General features: G+C 30.1%; 3 protein-coding genes and 1 long non-coding RNA gene across 8 annotated transcripts in view; 2 read left to right on the top strand and 2 right to left on the bottom strand.

Moving 5' to 3' along the window:
* Positions 1–11,353, bottom strand: part of LOC126847050 (PR domain zinc finger protein 10-like) — a 29,317-nt gene extending 17,964 nt beyond the window's left edge. Inside the window, exons 1-8 of one of the 2 annotated variants that reach the window (XM_050587028.1) lie at positions 10,819–10,966; positions 10,538–10,742; positions 10,305–10,426; positions 8,829–8,958; positions 8,090–8,758; positions 7,873–8,010; positions 6,554–6,712; positions 6,301–6,471 (exon numbers count right to left, since the gene is read on the bottom strand). In XM_050587028.1, the coding sequence (XP_050442985.1) occupies positions 6,301–6,471; positions 6,554–6,712; positions 7,873–8,010; positions 8,090–8,758; positions 8,829–8,958; positions 10,305–10,415 (1,378 nt within the window). In that variant the 5' untranslated portion in view covers positions 10,416–10,426; positions 10,538–10,742; positions 10,819–10,966. Of the gene's footprint in view, positions 1–6,300; positions 6,472–6,553; positions 6,713–7,872; positions 8,011–8,089; positions 8,759–8,828; positions 8,959–10,304; positions 10,427–10,537; positions 10,743–10,818; positions 10,967–10,993 lie in introns of those variants that run through there. The other variant, XM_050587027.1, reaches the window with a different exon arrangement.
* Positions 951–5,373, top strand: LOC126847052 (uncharacterized). The gene is made up of 2 exons (XM_050587032.1): positions 951–1,296; positions 4,749–5,373. The coding sequence occupies exons 1-2, from the start codon at positions 1,089–1,091 to the stop codon at positions 5,081–5,083; spliced, it is 543 nt and encodes a 180-aa protein (XP_050442989.1). The 5' UTR covers positions 951–1,088; the 3' UTR covers positions 5,084–5,373.
* Positions 11,354–11,430: 77 nt separating the features above from the next.
* On the top strand, positions 11,431–18,584 carry LOC126847053 (uncharacterized). 3 transcript variants are annotated; one of them, XR_007686963.1, is made up of 3 exons: positions 11,431–12,106; positions 17,808–18,054; positions 18,179–18,584. It is a non-coding gene; the product is annotated as an uncharacterized LOC126847053 (long non-coding RNA). The 3 variants fall into 3 exon arrangements; XR_007686965.1 differs by lacking the exon at positions 11,431–12,106 and adding an exon at positions 15,801–15,963; XR_007686964.1 differs by lacking the exon at positions 11,431–12,106 and adding an exon at positions 15,801–15,967.
* On the bottom strand, positions 12,189–18,494 carry LOC126847051 (lipase 3-like). 2 transcript variants are annotated; one of them, XM_050587031.1, is made up of 8 exons: positions 17,834–18,494; positions 15,542–15,740; positions 15,365–15,479; positions 14,634–14,877; positions 14,443–14,544; positions 14,210–14,294; positions 14,003–14,145; positions 12,189–13,800 (listed from the first exon to the last, which is right to left on the bottom strand). In XM_050587031.1, the coding sequence occupies exons 1-8, from the start codon at positions 17,987–17,989 to the stop codon at positions 13,054–13,056; spliced, it is 1,791 nt and encodes a 596-aa protein (XP_050442988.1). In that variant the 5' UTR covers positions 17,990–18,494; the 3' UTR covers positions 12,189–13,053. The 2 variants fall into 2 exon arrangements, with proteins under 2 accessions (XP_050442988.1, XP_050442987.1); XM_050587030.1 differs by having other exon boundaries at positions 14,383–14,544; positions 17,834–18,492.
* Positions 18,585–19,196: the final 612 nt, after the last annotated feature.

The raw sequence follows: 19,196 nt of genomic DNA, 5'->3' as shown, positions 1-19,196 counted from the left end.
TTAATATTATAATTTTATACATATTAGTAGAAGATCATTTTTATAGGATTATACAATCTTCTGTTAATATTAATAATATATTTTATAATAGTGTTATATAAAATTGAATGACATTTATTTATTGAGAAGTATACACTTAAGTCACTGCACGGTAAAACGTTAATTGTATAATTTGTCAATGATTCTATACTAAATTATTAAATTCCGTCAATGACAAGACATCGTTGCATATTATGTTACCCGATTATAAAATTAACCGCATAGCAATAGACAAATAAATCTTGGTAAATCATCAAAGTACCGATAAATAATGACACTATCGAGAAATTTAACGAGGTGATGGAAAGCACGTGCGAACGTAAGATCAGTAAAATCATCAACTGGTAATACCCGTCTATAATGCATATGGTAAGATTACTACTAACGACTAATTAAAAAATAAACTATTGTTCACAACTGGAAAGTGTTCAAGACCGACTCGGACGTCCACGTCGGCGGTATTTAATCTAATAATCGTAAGCGTTAACCGAATGCAAACTTATGAACAACAACAAAATAAAAATAAAAAACAGGATCCCTCTCGTCGACCCTTTTGCAAGGTCGTGCGGTGAAAAGCGCGCAAAAACCAGACGGAAACGTTTCTAATAAGGTGCAAAAAAAAAAAGCATCGACTAAGAGGGAAACTTGATTTAGACATAACACGTCCGGTATGTGTCCACATGTGTAGATGTGCGCGTTGGTAACACAATAAGAGCGGCGAAGCTCAGGCAAGGGGGGAGGAGCAGGGTTACCGGAGACGCTGACCCAGATTGGCCTGGAACTTGGAGGCGGCATCGCCGAAGGAAACGCACCACCGCCGTTGTTGGCGCAAACCAGTTCTTCCTGTTTATCGAAATCGAAAATTAGCGGCAAAATACACACACGAGGGGCTCCAACACTCCGGCTACTTGCGGACGACACTTCATTTCGAATTTGAACGCAGTCGCGCTCGCAATTGTACGTCGCGGTAAATGAATCACAAACTTCCGTGCTAAATTAAAGTGCTCGCATACTGGTCGTTTGCATAACGAACAATAAAAATATAAAAAATGAAAAAAACAGCGTTTCCAATTCGTACCGTTCAGACGTTGGCCACAATAGTGTTGATCGGTGTGGTCGCCGCGACTCAGGGGACAAACGACAAGCCTGGCGACGCGGCCGAAAGGATGACAGCCGTGGCTACAGGGATCATAGACAAATACCTGACGCCGGCCGTGTGCTCTTATTCGCCGACATTTTGTGCCAAACACCAATTGCGTAAGTACAAAACCTATATATTGTGATTTTTATTTTGTTTTATCGACCCCCGTCGACTGTAAAAAAAACACAGTTCTCTCGATTATCTGGGATTATTAGGGGGAAATAACCATCTTTAAAAAAATAATATTAGTGCATCCTGGTTAGGTAGTGTACTTGGTTTTGCTTTAATACAACCTTAAGCTTAAAAAAAAGCCAGTACAGTGGGGTCGGGGCATAGTGGGGACGGAGAGGTCACAGGTCTACAGATTTTATTATAACTGAAAGTGATAAAATCACTTTTAAATAAACGCTTAAATGCGAATCTGTGGATAGTATGTTCAAACCAGTTAAAGCGGTTTAGAAGATATCGTGGGACCAGCAATAATGTACTTAAAATTTAATATTTAGTCTTGTGCAGGGTGGATACGATAAGGGTTGATCGCCTGTCTATAAAAATGTACTGTCGTAGTTTCCCATACATCGTAATAAACGATATAATGAAAATATTTTCATTACCCGTTGACTGTTGATTCACTCACACATAGCAACCTAGAAACTGACTACGGCCAAAGTGTAAATTTACCTTATTTTTGGTGTTTTTCCTTAATAAAAATAAAATTTGACTACAGATTATTGAGAAAATTGTATATGTTATAGTTCCATTTTAGATCGACCTTCGGTCTAATTTTCAGATCTAAATCTCTAAAACTTGAAAAAGTGAAATAAAGAAAGGGAAAGGGTTTATGATATTTTTTTGGTTCGTTAATGTTTACCGATAGTACTAAGTTTGAAGAAATTTTCATATAAATTTGGAACTTTTTCGACTATTTTTAAAAAAGTTATAGAGCATCGTAATTTTAAGTTGAAAAATTTGTACACTTTTTGGGTGTTTTTCTCGATTTTGATGGGGAAGGTGTGACTTTTAAAAAGGTTTGGCCTATTAACGTACCTTCCAGGTATGATTTCTGATCTAAAGAGTTGCTACACGAAGAAATCAGTTCAGCGGTTTACGAAATATCGTAAGTCCAGACACAAAAATAAAAACACATCGTTGTAAAAACAATACCTTCTCAGCTCCGCAACGAAGCTAAAAAATGAAATAGCATATTATACTAAGTTCTTAAGTATCTTTATGTTTTGGTAATAACAAATTTGAGTCTACAAAAAATTAAAAAATAATTCATATAAATCATATTACATTTGTATTATGCTAAAACTTCCGTCTAAAATGACCAAATTTTTTTTAATTATGAATTTGTTAAAATATTAAAAACAACAAAATAAAAATTTAACCTAAGTATATCCACCTTCCATAATAACATCAATCTATATTTCAACATTAGTTTAATTATAGTTTTAATTATTAGAAGGAAATAGTAATTAAAGAAAAAACCTCAGACAAATGTTATAATAAATTATCAACTAATTATTCTCATAATTGTTAAGACGTTAAATACTTAAATATTAAGTATAGTGTCTGTTCGTGAACAATGAAGCTAAACAAATAAATAAGAACATTCCAGAATATAAATAACAGCCCTACACTTTTCGAATAGTAACTACTTATTATTTACTTTCAAGTAAAGCCTTATAATTGTATCAAACAAAGATTTTAAGATATTTTGACTTTCAAAATGATACCATATTTTCATAATACATTGTTGGTACTTGATACCTATGTATTGTGTTGAGTGATCACCAAATCTCGGTAGATGTAAATTTAGAACAGAGATAAGAAAATGTTACACAAATGTTTAACCATTACAGTTAAAATATTGAATAACGAGGATCAATATTTGATCTTAAAAAATGAAAAGAACCTTATACGAGTATAAGCTGGTAGGTAATATAACAATACTGTAAGCAAAAATAATAAAATACACAATAATAATTAACGTACACGATACAATATAAGATTTATCATATATAACCACCTGAAGTGTAAAAATAACCTGGAAAATAATGTAAATTAAATTTACAAACAAATTTAAACGTCACGAATTTTACTACACTTAAGTACACATTAAAGTATTTAAATATACATTAAAGTACTTAAGTATACATTTAACGGTATAAAATAACTGTTAAAATATTTTTGGATATTGGTCGCCTAAGTTTATAAACAGCAACGATGCATATTATGCAAAAAATATATATATTTTTTTACGTAATCTTAACGATTATATAAAAAACAAAAAAACTTCAGCAAGATAAAACCTCGTTTAATGTCACTACGTTCTCGGACATTAGCCCGAATCCGTTCGCCCGAATTATTTTTCCCTGAGTAATAATTACCCAAACGACTGCCGCCCAATATATGACATTTCCCGAAGACAAATCCCAAAACCGACATGTCTGAACGGTCTTTTCCAATTAACAGTGTTATATAATATTTCTGAACAAAAAGTAAACATTCTGTCCGGCCATAGCAATTATATTTACGTTGTTTATTTACGTAGAAACTTTTTTTTAAATTTATATACAAATTCTTAAGTTAATTTGAACAAATTTTACATTTCAAATTAAAGTTTTAACTCGATTTTTAATTAATTAATGGATTTCAATCTTAATAAACAAAAATTGTTGGAACAATGTGTTCGTACATTAAAAACTATTTAATAATATTGACAAGAGTATTCTAGTATTGCCTCTGTTGGTTCAATAAAAAAATGAAGATGTACCTCAAAACACTAGCGAAAGAAAGCACGATATAATATACTTGGAAATATAAATAGAGGCATCCACGAGGGGCAAAAGTTAAATACGAGTATCGTAAATTTAGATAAATACAAAAATCAATTTTTCAAAGAACCAAAAATTATAGTATAAAACAGTCATAAATAGAATTTCAGTTTTGTTTTTTATTACACTTAGTCAAGATGAAAATTAATTAGTAATTTTACCTCATCTTAATACTTAGTCTCAAGTTGTCTCCTACATTGAATTCATAATAATCATAATGTGATTCTTCGTTTACTTTTAACAATCATAAAATGTACTATTATTTTTGATGATAATAAATGTTGACTTCTCAAACGTACATAGTATGGTTAAAGAATTCAGACAACCTTTTTGGGCATCGATGTGCTACTGTCGTCACCCGCATTTATAATAACACATCAATACTTTAAAAAACTACAGCTGAATATGATAATATTATTACATATTTTGCTTTTACTTAGTACATTAAACACGTAATTCAAATGTTTTATTTACATTCTACCTTTTTTTATTACAAAATATACATAATAATAACATTAAAATGGAGGTTTTATTGGTCCGGTTTTTCAAAAACTAGTTAGAAAATGGTAATAGCACAATCAATATAAAATTACAAGAAATATACATATCTTAGTTCAGCTAATAGTAATTTACACCTGGATTTAAAAAATAAAAATCAACGAATAAACTTCTGTTAAAAATTACCACTTTCACTTAACAAGTAACAGTTTTTATTTAATTTTTCACAGAGGCCAGAGGAATCCAGAGTTATTTGGCCACAGCCGGAACCATGTTGGCAGGAGTATTGGGGGTGATATTGATGAAAATCAAAATCTTAATCGTGCTAACGTTAATCAGTACAATTGTAGGCAAACTGTTGCTATTCTACGCTTTCCTCAAGTCCGATCACTTTCACCATTACAGCCACAAGCCACATCACGTGCCATTTGTAAAATACACTAAGGACAAATACTTCATTAAACATAGTCCACATGTTCACAGCCAAGACGTCGTCGTGGATGACCATGGACACTCTCCATACTCTAATCCTCATTTGTCAGGCATTTCATATTACAAACGATAATTACATCAAAACTCATTGTCAAATCAATTGCATTTTATTTTAAGCGGCAAGCGTCAGATTCTAATTTCTTTACTTTGGTATATTGTACATAATTAAATTATTTAGTGAAACGTAATTTATACAAAGCACCAAATGTTACCTGCTTATTACTTATGGAAAATTAAAAACCCCAAAATTGTGATTAATTTGTTTTATCTAGGTACTTGGTTTTTATTCACCTATAATTTATTTGTTTATTTATTTAAATAAATTGTAAAATTTACAATAATTTTACGGTCAATATTATTATTATTATTTTGTATCTATTTATGTATTACTTTATCTGTTATAATTTTTTTTTAAATTTATTTGTTGTTAATTTATTTATTCTATTTATACATTGTTTTACAAATAATATATAGCACGATTCCTAATAAATGAGTGGAAAAAATGTTGCTTAACAAAGAAATGAAAAATTAAATTTGCTTTGAAACTGGTCACTAGAACCGAAATGCGATTTTTAGTGTACTAATTAAAAATAACCATATCCTCGCAAATCGCCTTACCTAATAATTTCATTCCTGTACTTTTAAGTATAAACTTTAACTCTGATTTTTTCGGCATTCATAAATACTTAAACATGATGCGGAACATAGGGTAATAAACAAAATTTACATTTTGTTTTCAGATTTAATTAAACTTAATGATATTATTTTTTACGTCTTCACCCACAATTACTTTTTAACCACCAGACTAAATTCTTCCAACAGTATGCCTATAGGTGAAATATCAACATTTGTTAAATTTTATAAAAATATGAAAACACAAACATATTTTTAAAATTAAGTATGTTAAGAGGACCTCACTCGTCCGTAATTTTAGATGTAAAACTAAAACTGAAACTAAAAGTTGACGTATTTTTTTGCAAATTTTAGAAACAAATTATAAAAAACATTATTATACAGAACATATGTTGTCGGTTTTTGTTAATATGTCTAATAGCTTAAATTTTATTAACTATTTAAAATATATTTACTAATTTTTCTGTTCATATTTACTTTTAAAACCTTATTTAATACAGTACCAGAAAAAACTGATGTTGTACGACGTATAATGATTTAACCTAAAATTTTAAAACTTAATGACCACAACAGACTAAATAAGGCAACTAATAGCTGAACAATAATAATGAAGACAAATATATGTACTAAATATACTAATATTCTTCATAGTCTTACCTTCACTCGACACATCAATTCGTCGAAATTGGTTCTCTCCAACTTCCACTAAATACTTGAATTCTTCATTCATTGAATCATCGATACACTCCTCTTCCTTGATAATTACTCCCTCCAACGGCCCAAACTGTGTTCGCTTTAGAATGGCCTTACGAGCAAATACTCCAAATACTAAGTAATTAACATAAATATATCAGTAAAATTTATTTAGGTAACTCAATTGCATAACCAACTGTTCATTTTAAATTCTCACCGTTTACATCTTCCTCAGTTTTCACTTTCGTTATTCTTAAATGAGATGCTGGTAATGATGCTCTAGCCCTAGTTTGTACGGCTGGATCGATTATACTGTTCACTAAATGCAATGGACACTTCATTTCGTTCAGATATACTTTATTACATTCATCGCACCCTAAACAAGTTAAAACGGTATAAATATTTATAAACACAATAATGAACTCATATTTCTAGTTTTCATAAATAAACAAAAATATGAAATTATTAACATTTTAACATGTAGAAATATTAAAGAAGTAGGTAATAATTATAATTTAAAAAAATGTATTTATACATGTAAAATAAAACGTTAATGAAGCAATTATGTTTACCACATGTTATAAAACAACAACAACTAGATTAATATTATAATATAATATACATAAAATGAGAATCCGTTATAAAACAATTTATAAATTGTAAAACATAGACTATACGTGCTATTTTTGAAGTCATTAAAATTAGTGTGTGTAAATAGTGTGTGAATAATAAATGTTATTATATTATGTAACTATTTATAGTAAAAAAATAATACACAAATTATAAGTCCCATATTTTATTATTACAAAAATAGTATTATTCGAGTCAAATATTCTAAATATTTTTTGTAAACACATACCATCGTAGGCATGAAAAAACTTCTTATGTGCTAAAACCTGATTTTTCAGGGGACCCGAAACCCTAACTATATGTTAGCTATAAGTAACTGCTAACTATAAGTAACCCATAAGAAATTGTATTTGTCATTTATTCTAAAATAAAGATAGCACATGGAGATTTTATTCAATTATAGTGGTGTGGTCATAAGGGTATTTATCATGTGTACCCACCCGCTTTACTATGTATGTGTGTACCCAATGAAAATGATGTACTCTATTGCAAATACACTAATTTTGCTATAAAACAGGACATACTTAAAAAAGTGGAAGGTGAGCATAGACGCAACTAGACCTACATTTTAGGGGGTGCTAAAATTATGTACACCTGACTAAACATAAATCTTATCTTCAAATCATTAGCTATAAAATAAATTATTTGAAAACCAAGATATTCTAAAGTAAAGATTTTTAACAAAGTATGTACATTATTAAAATTTTCTGCGTACAAATCAAGGATTAGGGTTTGAATTTTTGGTAGCGTTAATTTTGAGTCTGGTGGGTGTTTAAGTTCCCCAAGCATCTCCCTAGTTGCGCCTATGAAGATGAGTACACACAGCCTATATCCTGTGACTAAACTACCGTTTTTAAATACATAGTTATATTGTTAAATAATTAGACATTTTAAACGGTTGCATACAATATTCCGATGTTGTAGAAACCCGAGGTTTTATTTGACTGACAAAATTGATACATATATCTTCATCAATACATTGTGGTTGTCTTACAAACTCTTCTGCTATTTTTTCGATAGCTTCTTTAGACATTCTTTGAAATCCTTTAAATATATAAAAATACTTTTTTTATTTTTAATGTATAAACTTGAAAAAAAAAATTGCCTGTATAAAATGCATTACCTGAACTATTTTGGTGGTGAATGTCTATAGAAATAACTTGTGGCTCTTCGTCCATTCTATCTTTTTCCTGACTATTGTTAAGTGGTATTTGAGATTCATCGACCACAGCAATATCACAGGTGTCTATATCATCGACGAGCTCTTCATGATTTACCAATAATTCAACGTTATGATGTGTTTTTGGCGATGTCAATAGGGTCAAATCATCAATTGTTACAATTTTTGGGCCAATATTACCAAGATTACCTTGAACTGATGTAATTCGCGGTAACACATAAAATCCATTTTCATCATTGTTTATAACTTGTCCGTCTTTTAAAGTAACCTCGATAAAGTTGTTTCCGTTTTCGGAAAACAAAAATCGATTATTATCAGCATTTAAAATCATTTCTTGGTTGTTTTCCAGATCACCAGTGAATGCATCATTTTGTTTTTGAATCATACACATGGAATCAATTTGTACTAATGAATTATCATCAGTTAAATTTTCCATAACAGAATGGGTGTTAGATACTTGAGGAATGTGATCCGATTTTAAATGATACAAGTCACTTTGAAAATATTGTTCGGGAATAGATACCATGTTTTCAACATCTGCCATGTCATTATATTCAGGTAATATAACAGAGGGGGAATTTTTTGTAATTTCAAAAGTGCTTGCTTGATTATCTTAAAAAAATAATTAAATATAAATAAAATAAAACATTTTTGACTAAATAATAATTAATTCAATAATTACCCAATACTCTCATTGTATGCATGCCACTGTTAGTAAGTGTGTCATATGGTCGACCATTCGAATCAGTTAACACAATATTATCATCAGAAAATGTGTCTTTAATAAAATTCTTAAACTTAATACCATCAATCTAAAATAAAAACAAAAATATTATTATATTATTAAATTATTGGGCAAAATTTTGCAGCTAAACTGTCGTTTCTAACTATTTCCTGGCCTGGTAACATGTAACTCAATTCAACTAAACTCAATCTCAAATCAACCTAACTCAACATAATCTCAAAATGGCCCCTTTCAGGGCCACCAGACAAAGAAGCTCCGATGTTTATACCAAATATCTTAATCTGTTAGCTTAATAATAATATTTAACTACTGTTACTCATATCTATTATACATTTTATTATATGTTATCCCATTATCATTACTATATACTATATATTGCATGTAACGACAAACCATACAAATAAACAAATAATAATTTTTAAAGAATTGCACTATATTTCGCTAGTACTGTATTTAAAGAATGTCCTTCAGAATTTTGGAAGTAATTTATACTTTAGCGCACTCTAATTTTAAGATGAAAAATGTATAATTTTTTAGTTTATTTTTTAGATTTGATAGAAGGGGTAAAATATTTTCATTTTTGTTCTTAAAAGTACCATTTAGATACCGTTATCCAATTAAATTTTATAAATAAGACTGTAATCACTTGGGCACTGGCCTATTGAGAATAAACCATAGAATGCTACTACAATGTTACATAGAATTGCTACAATTAAGTTTTAGTTATAGAAGTTTCAAGGGGAACAATAAGAAGTTTACTGTAAGATATTTAAGATACTGACAGTTGATATAATAAGAATCTTCTGTACATTAATTGTTTGTCTCAAATGTCATGTAAGTATGTAAACAGATAATTATACCTTAATTAAAGGATGTAAAAATATAATAAAATCAAAAATAAATAAGTATCTTATTCTAGTCAGTTAAAAAATCGATTGATTAAGTGTTTGAAAAAAACATATTTCATTTGTCTTTTTGATAAACAGTATATTTATTTGATAGGACAAACTAGTAAGTTTAATTGTTTTCATTTTCAAAGTTTTATAATATTCATATATAATATATAATCTAATACAACAAAATACATATGTTCCATTATAGTCCTACAAAAAGTATGATCTTTAGTTCTTTATCGGTTTTGATAGTAGAATTTAGTTCATACTGCTTTACGTGGAAAAAAAATAAAACTTATTAATTTTCATGGTGGTAAGCAAAACATACTAATTTAACAAATGAAGATATACTACTTAAGTAGAGCAAAGCGCCTTACAGCTCTGAGTGCGACCTACATAATTTCAAACAGCGGAATTTTTTGCTATACACTCCTACATATTATACAAGACCATCCGGTATTCTATATTAAGCTTTCCAGATCATAAATATGTATTCAATGTTCTAAAAAAATTTGTTTACCAGAAAATGATCTGTGTTTGGTTTCGATTCTGAAGGACCCGGTTGATTGATATCATCGTTGTCAAAATCATTTTGACACCAATTAGTATTTGTGTTTTCTTTTAAATCCATTATGATTTAAACTGAAAAAAAATTTGTTTTCTAAATATTATGAGTAAAAATACAATTAAATTAGGGATCTTAGAATGTTGACATACCATATTGTTTCATACAAACTCTATTTTAGTACAAACCTTGTAATTATATTAAAACTTGTACACAACAAAGTGCAATTTTAAATTATATTCAACTTGAGATTGAACTGTTCTCACGCATGTAGACTGAGCTGCCAAACACTGTTGGACCCCCCTAGTCGATAGCTATACATTCTGGGATTGGTCATCAATCATCATAGATAGCTGTTGATAATCGCCATAGTCGCTGCCACCACAGCGGTGCCTTCATAGAATCATAAAATCATTTTTTTTCCATTCCTCTCCCCTTACAATAGTTTAATTTTAGAAACAATAATCACCTAGCCTACTGTGTATTGTAATATTGCAGCTCACTCTGTACACAGTTGCAGTGTTGCGGAGGCCTCGGTGAGGAGGGATGTGAAGTGGTGACAAATGTTTTTTGTCAGACGAGCGTTTCAATCTTAAGTTGAATAGAGTATAGTATAATAGTCTACTTATTTAAAGTTGACTTACCTAATTGGATTTTTATATTCACACACATCTAAGCTGCGCATACACTCTTGAATAGTGCGTTAGAAGAAGCTATCAAAGAAAAGGTTTAAAAGTCAGTATCCTAAGAAATCTATTCACACGATGTAAACTTATAGTTAATAATCATTACTGAAATTAAAATTGCCCGTTGCTCACTACAAGTTACTTTAGTCATTACCGAGAGGCAAGATACCTGTTAACAATACTAACAAAATATTATACGGACACAAAGCTGCAGTAATTATTGTTGGATGTTGTTGTATTGTTATCTATCTCAGCTGTGCTTGGAGGTAGATTTATTTTTGATAAGTATACAAATTAAAACGTCGATACGAGGATGATGACAATGCGCTTGCGCGTGGACACTGGCAAAAAGACCACACGCTGTCGGCTGCTTCGAGAGAGACCATTCCTACGCAGAAAACAAAATTAATTGTTCTCATTTGCGACACAGGAGTACACAATAATAACGCGTTCTGGTTTCTGCGCAGACATTATTTCTGTTGAATCAGTTGTTATCAGTTATTAGTTTACCTCGGGTACATAGAGTAATATCAATATTATTAACACTGGTATTATTAAATTCAAATTTAAATTACAATTTTTTAATTTATATTAGACTTATATTTGTACACACATTTTTGTATTTAGTTTTGTACATTTATTATTTATTATTTTGTGACACAGCGGAATTTAAGAAAATTCAATAACGTCAAACATAGAATTTTTGTGAGCTTTAATTAAATATTAAAAATGATTTTTTTCATTTCAAATTCATTATATTTGGCATTCGTCTGAAATCTACCTTTCTACCAACTCTTCTCAATATTGGTGCAGTTAATGGTACAATTGGTTATCAAAGGCAACAATCCTTGGATTCAACTGAGCACCTTCTTTTTCAACTACGCTGTCAATAAAAAAAATCGACCCATTTGTTCCACGACCACTACAATAAACTAAGCCCATTTTCTGGCATCTAAGTTTTAATTCAACCGAGCATTAGCTGATGGGATCTAACAAGCACTTAATTTTGACTTCAGGAAAACTTATTGTCTCCACGATCAGTCATTGTCAAAGTGTCATGAATGTCTTATTGTGAGTTGTACAATATTATGTTTTACATAGTTATACTAGGTAGGGGTTGATTATTTTATTGTAAAAAATAAAAAGCCACAAGTTATGATGAAATAATATATTGAAACCTAATTGGTAAACATTTTTAAGTGATTTTATAAATTTTGCAATTTATAGAATCTCTATGGGGGGGATGTTTTGTATCATGTCAGAACTCTCTACTAACAGATGTTTTGGAGTATCATAAATATCATAAAAGTTATTAAAATACCATTGACATAACTAACAGTTAAAATTGAAACCCGATTACTAGTAGAAAAAAAAACATTGAAATTGTATTCATAAAAATAAAGAAAAATAGGTTGCATCAAACATGTTCTATGTTGTAATGGCTATTAATTTTCTAAAATATTACTACCTTTAAAACAATATTATTTTTAAAAAATGATATCATAAAAACTATATGTTTCAAAAATGAAGCCAACATTATTTAGGAGACATATGCTTATTATTAATGTATAGTGTGAAAAATTTAACGTTTATTTTGAATGTTATCTACTAGTCTGTTATAACTAGATAAATTATGTTAGTGGTAGGTTTAAATGGACAATTTTCCTTAGTTCTTCATATTATTCTAAACTAAGTAATATTCAACTATTAATTATTTTTAACACTAAATATATAGCTAAGTAAAAAAAAAATGTATATTATAATATAATATAGATCATTGAATAAAGTACTATAAAAACAATATCCTAAATAAATAAATAATCTTAATTAAAAATTTTGTTTGTCATATTTTTGCTGATTATTAGATGATATAATATAATATATCTTATTTAAACTACAAATTCATATAGTATATAGGTATGACACTACATTCACACACACTAACAGTATTTAATTACTATACTGTAAAATGTTTACTATTCTAAATATTCTTCCACATTAGTGCACTTATTGTGTATTCACTTTATCATGAGGAGTGTCCTAAATTTTCTGAACACGTTACTCATAGTTTGGTTAAGTTCATTGATTTTCGTATGCACAGCAATGTTGGCCATTGTGAACCCTCTACCGACGAATTCTTCGGTTTTTGTATATTTCTCTATCACTGTTTTTTCGACCCTGTCGACTTCTCTGTGTATATTCGTGCTAACCATTTTGATGTTTGTCTCGACAAAATGATGCGACTTAATGGTACTATCTTTGACTGCCCTATCGACCAGCTGAACATTTGTGTTCATGGTATTCAGTAGTTCGTAGGTTTTTTTCTCTGAAGCCTTTTCCAAATTTATCAGATTACCAACTGCAATCTTCTGTAGTTCCTTTTCGTATTCTATGGCTCGCTTAGAGACTCCTTCAATGTGTGGCATTGCTTTTCCGATAATTGTATCGAGATTGCTGAGCAAGAAATCCAAGCTTGGCACGTTCTTGATGTTGTAATGGCCTGAGTCTGAGACTATTGATCCATTGCGAGATAAGCAAATCGATTCAGTGAAATCGTTTGTTTCGTATTCGTCCTGTTCTGAAACTTCCGGACGCGAATTCTTCCATTCGCTACTGTCGGTCTTGTTGAATATTGCAATTACAGGATCATTAATAAGTACGTTGACCTTCTTACTCCACATATAATCTATGTGGTTGCACCAAGGGCTGTCAACTTTTATACAGTCTATCACATTAGGCAGCTTATCCCTCAGTTTAAAAACATCCTAAAACAAATTATCTTCTTATAGTGGATTTATGGATTAGCAAGACAAACCAATTCAGTTACAGAATTTTTTTAGCAAGAAAAAAGACAATTCAATTTTAATTCCAGCAGAATATCTTTGTAGTGAAATCAGTGTTGCAATGCTACTTGTTAGAAATATGAGGATTAATCCAAAAACCTTTGGCAAACAAATTATTACTTACGATTTTGTCAGCCAGTATATCATTATCGGCCCACATCATTGTAATTGGAACATTAATTGTATTTAGTTTAAACGAAGGTGGCGTTGTACAGTTATACATCTTTAAATTATTAGTCGGACCATAATCAAATTTTCTAAAATCTCCTAAACATAATTATAGATTGCCATGTAAATAATCGTTTAAGTATCATATCAAAATTGATCTTACCGCTTAATATGATTTGAGCAAAATGTTCCACAAGTTTTGTTGACGTTCCAGCAGGAAAGTGCCCAAAAATCAATGGAATCAAAGCCTACAATTACAAATTAAAGTATAATGAAGTAGGTAGAATAGTGAATAGTTTTGTATAGTTTAAAATTAAAATAATATAATATTATTACTGTATTGAATTCATTTATATCTGTGCCACATACTGCAAATATTAAACATTTTTCACATACTTCTTTTTGCAAATATGGTGCTCTACAAAAAGTTTCTGCAATAAGCTTTGACATTTCGCTTTCAGGCAAAAACGCTCCGTTTGACATATATTTGATTAGGAACTATTAATGTTATAAGTATAAAATAAATAAGTAATATAATGGTAATGTTAATAATAATATTTTAGTGTGTAATATAATAATAAACTCACTTTGATTTGTTGAACATGCGGAGCGACATATTTTAGGATAGACTTGGTATTCGACAAGTAAGCTACTGGCGCAAGACTAATCTGCGATCTGATCTTAGATTGATATTCTGGTTTTTCAGATGACATTATATAAAAAATTGCTGTACCCATAGAATATCCTAAATAGTGCAGTTGTTCCTTTTTAGTAATTAATAGTATATGATCAATGACAGCTGGTAAATCGAATAATCCCATTTCATCTAAACTAATATTTTAATAATTTAGTTAAAAATAATAATTACATGGTTTAAAACAAAATTTCAATTTTTTTTTTAATTTAGGCAATTATAGCTATGTAATATTTAGTATATTATGTACTTAAGACCGTTATGGTCCTTGATAGCAAATACAGAATATTTATTGGTATAAGTCTGCTTAACCGTATTCTAAACTTTTTTTATACAATTACGATATTTTTCAGGTAATTTTAATACTTATAAACATTATTTTGAAGTCCTGAATAATTTTTACTGTTTTAATTTTTATGTAATTTATACCTATGCGTCAGCGGCTCATAAATATGAATAAAAAATAAAATGTTATGCTTGTAAGTTATAAAATGTAAATTGTAAACACATGCAAAATTTGAATATTCTGTTCATCGTTGGTGATCTGTCAGTTATAAAATTATGTTGAAGGATATTAGTTACCTATGCTTAAACTATCCGAATGAAAAATTATATTTTAAGTACCTGAAATCCCAGTATTCCTTGCTTTTTGGATTTAATGATACGTGTTTTCTGCTGTATGTATTTCCTCGGGCGTTGCCAAGCCATAAGTCATAACCTTGGTCAGCAAGTTGAGTTGCTATTTGAAATGTAACAATTTAAAATTTAGAACACATGTTTTTTTTAAGTACACTTACTTACCTATAGATACATCAGCTCCTCCCAATACCCAATCGGCTGAACTACCTAATATACCATGTTGAACAAAAATTGGATAATTTCTGAACGGTAATTTTCCAGACTTGCTTTTAGGTATGCGATGCAGTTCAAGCACATATCCATCTTCGGTAGTGATCGAATGACACTCAACAGTGTATCCACTTCTTCGAAGCATTTCCACCTGAGCAAATTAATAGAGCAACATTTTACCTTTAAAAATTGAAATCATAAGCGGTAAAGCTAAGGCAACATTCATTAGTTGCCACGTGTTTCGCTTTATATCGATACATGGAAACAAATGGAAAGCAACATACTGCAACACATTAATGTTGGTCTATGTTATACCTTAGTGTGGACCAGGCTTAGCATTTAAGGCTTTTACATCAAATCATCATTCAATATATGTAGGTATATATAATATTATATATATATTAAACATTTTCTCAGAAAGTAATAACAGTTTTATAATGTTTTTTTGAAAATATTTTTTATTTATGTTATTATACAATATTATAAAATACTAAATACTTAACTTTTAAAACATGAATGGTAACGTATATTAATTAACTTTTTGAATTAAAAATCATTTGCTGAAAATTTTGATTGATGGATAATCCAGTTTGGATAACTACTTTTAAAGTAATTTGTAGTATAGTGTACTATTATTTTTATCTGCGCGCATTATTCAACCGCAATCTACCTCCCGGCTCCCATCCTAAATGATCTGAATTGTTTCGGTTTTTTTTCTGATTTTTCAAATGAATTTTCTCCTAGAAGTCCATTCTATTCCAGCATAAATTCCCCCAAGAAAATCCACTCCGATTAAATTTAAATTCGCGTTGCCATTAATTTAAAGTTTCTCATTAATTAAAATTACAAGGAAGTACTGTTTTCTTTGCTATTTAACTGAGACGAGAAAAATATCCAAATTGTATGCGAACTGATTGGGCACCTAACAAGTTTTATATAGAGTAAAAAAAAATGTTTAAGTATGCTGAATCGTAAAAATTAATATCAAGTTCATATGTGCTTATAATTATACTTATGTAGCCAACTCGCCGTCTCCCTTTTCAGCTTTTAAAAACATGCAATACGAGAAAAACAATATCACCTCATTGAGTGATCGTTTTTGATCATTTGTTTTGCTAAAAAATGTATTTTATTACTATATTATAAAAGGTTGATGGCAACGTTCATAGCCTGTTAAGCTCGCATTATGATGATAATAAAAAAAGCTAGAGATGTGCATGATACGATTTACTATGAAAATAATTTTAAACATAAGCAAATTAAATTCTAAAAATTATGAATATTTGATAAATAATTTCATAAAATTCAAATAATCGGATCTTATTCCCATCCCTAAAACTTGTACATACTAAATAGGATGGTTTATAAGTTATAATTTCGTTTGTTGTTATTGGTCAGTTATAAATTTGAATCGACTAATAGTGAAAAACTTTGTAATTAAACGACATGATAGTGTGTTAAGAATTATAACATATAAGATAAATTAAATTTTGCGAAAATTTGCTTACACCGTTGATTTTAAAATAGGTATATAGATTAGCAGTGCTGCACACGAGAACGGTGGCTAATTTTACACGGGATTCCCGCAGTCAACAGAGGTACCCTCGTCTTAGTCAATGGACAGGTGGATAGTAAACTATGACTAAGGTACCTCTGTTGAAGGCGGGAATCCCACCTAAAACCGGTCGCTGTTCTTGAGTATAGCACCTCTTATCAATATAATATATAAAAATAAATGTTTACGCTAAATTTCTGTACCCAGAAATCGCTTAAATAAGGTTTGCATACTTAGCGCCGTGTCCATATTAGCGTGAAGTGAAACAGTGTATTAAAGGATGTGGCAAAATGTGTTCGCGCTAGTGTAGACACGGCTTTAGGTAGAGATTTTTGCTTTTTATTTGTACCTTTCTTGGAAATTATTAAAGAAAAATTGGAGGTCTCGCAGATTGAAAAAATTTCGTTATTTATGATAATCTTTCTACGAGGTGCATCATTCCTACAGGCGTGGATCCAGAAGGCGGTAATCTTAGTATTTACTTGTGTTGAGTTAAAGGGCAATTTTTTTTTTCTAATTAGAAAATACATTTTTTTTTTTAAATTGTTCATAAATGAATTGTTGGTAATATTACACATTGAATCTGTATCAGAGTGAACACAGACTAATATACGCGCACAAGCTGCCGGTTATACATATTATTATTATTATTATTATTACTAGGTACGTTATTCGACGTTTATACTCACTGTAGTCAAACTGACGTCCCCGTAGATGGAACCCATGGTTTCGTCGGTGAAGAGTGTCAAAGCAGTAGTCGTCGACACGATAAAAATACTCAACAAAACGACTTGGTTGACGACTATTGTTGGGAAACCTAAAAACCGCAAAGGCAGTGATATCATTGTTCGCTACGGTCGGTCCATTCACACAAAGATTGCGAATATAATTTACTAGAACGCATAGAGAGGTACGTGTGTTTTTACTGTAAACCTGATTGACAATATTATTGATTTGTACTAAACACGCAAGTGATTTTTTTAATTTTATTTGAAATGAGAAGTACTAATATAAGTATTGTAATTTATCGGTAGCAGTAAACCAGACGCAACGACGTGTCGTTTCCTCACTCAAACAACGTGTGGCTGGTAAATTCCGCTAATGTCGCTCTACTGAACTGATAAAGGCCTCGGTTCCTTTATTTATATCGCACACATACTTCTCGGCCTGACCGGAGTCCGGATCTCTGAGACTCGACTAAATGCACATTTTACAGAAGGCACACGTCATACACAATGTCTACACACGTAGGTATTTGTATTAATAATATACTGTTATCGACAATAAACGGTGCTGCACATACGATTTTGATTGTTTTTGTTTTACACATTATAGAGCGCATACACGGTAGGTATAACACACGACGTTCTAAATGAATCATCATCGCGGCGTAACCTTAAAATATGTACATAACCAGGCTTCGTCGAACAGAGTATTGCAAAAAATGTGTTTAAATAATTGTAGAAACAAAGTCCATTGTGATTATAACGAATTTCTGACAAATCACCCGACTATTTCGTTCGAATCGATCTCGTTTGTAAAATAATAGCTGCCGTTACCTTGGCACCCGAAAATCGTAAATTCGATTCGAAAATTATCCTATTGTAGTATAAAATATACCTATATTTTTTTTTTTAGCATTTTATACCCGTAGTCTCAAAAACAAATCGACAAGAAAAAACGATTATGTCTAGTAAAAAAATCAGATTACAGTAATTGATATTTTATTGTTTGGAAAATATTAAGACTCTTATCAGTTTGTATAGACCTTCATTTTAATATACAGTTACTAGCAAATGAAAACAATTTTGATTTAAAACATACTTGTGTGTTTGTTTTACTTTTTGTAAAATAAAATTACAGCACTAAGATACACAATTATTTAAATTGGTGTAAGGTGTTGAATCACTTTTTTACCAAAAAATTCCTGACAAAATATTTTAAAAATTATACTTTCAAGGTAATACGAGCTAAATAGTTAAACATAAACTAACATGATCTAAATGTACAAGCCATATTTGTTTTAGTCATATATTTTTTACGGATACAATA

The sequence above is a fragment of the Adelges cooleyi genome, unplaced genomic scaffold, assembly GCF_023614345.1.
Source record: "Adelges cooleyi isolate 19-005CV unplaced genomic scaffold, UGA_ACOO_1.1 ACOO_flye_CR_arks_rails_tigmint_CR_PRNA_9, whole genome shotgun sequence".
In the NCBI taxonomy this organism is placed as follows: Eukaryota; Metazoa; Arthropoda; class Insecta; order Hemiptera; family Adelgidae; genus Adelges; species Adelges cooleyi.
Note: the sequence above shows the minus strand (reverse complement) of the source record. Positions and strands in the feature narration are given on the sequence as shown.

Coding starts and splice junctions, on each gene's coding strand:
- LOC126847052 (XM_050587032.1), top strand. CDS start 1,089: ATGAAAAAAACAGCGTTTCCAATTCGTACCGTTCAGACGTTGGCCACA. Junction 1,297..4,748: donor TTGTGCCAAACACCAATTGC/GTAAGTACAAAA, acceptor AATTTTTCACAG/AGGCCAGAGGAATCCAGAGT.
- LOC126847051 (XM_050587030.1), bottom strand. CDS start 17,989: ATGATATCACTGCCTTTGCGGTTTTTAGGTTTCCCAACAATAGTCGTC. Junction 14,878..15,364: donor AAGGAATACTGGGATTTCAG/GTACTTAAAATA, acceptor TTAAAATATTAG/TTTAGATGAAATGGGATTAT. Junction 14,545..14,633: donor CGCATGTTCAACAAATCAAA/GTGAGTTTATTA, acceptor TAACATTAATAG/TTCCTAATCAAATATATGTC.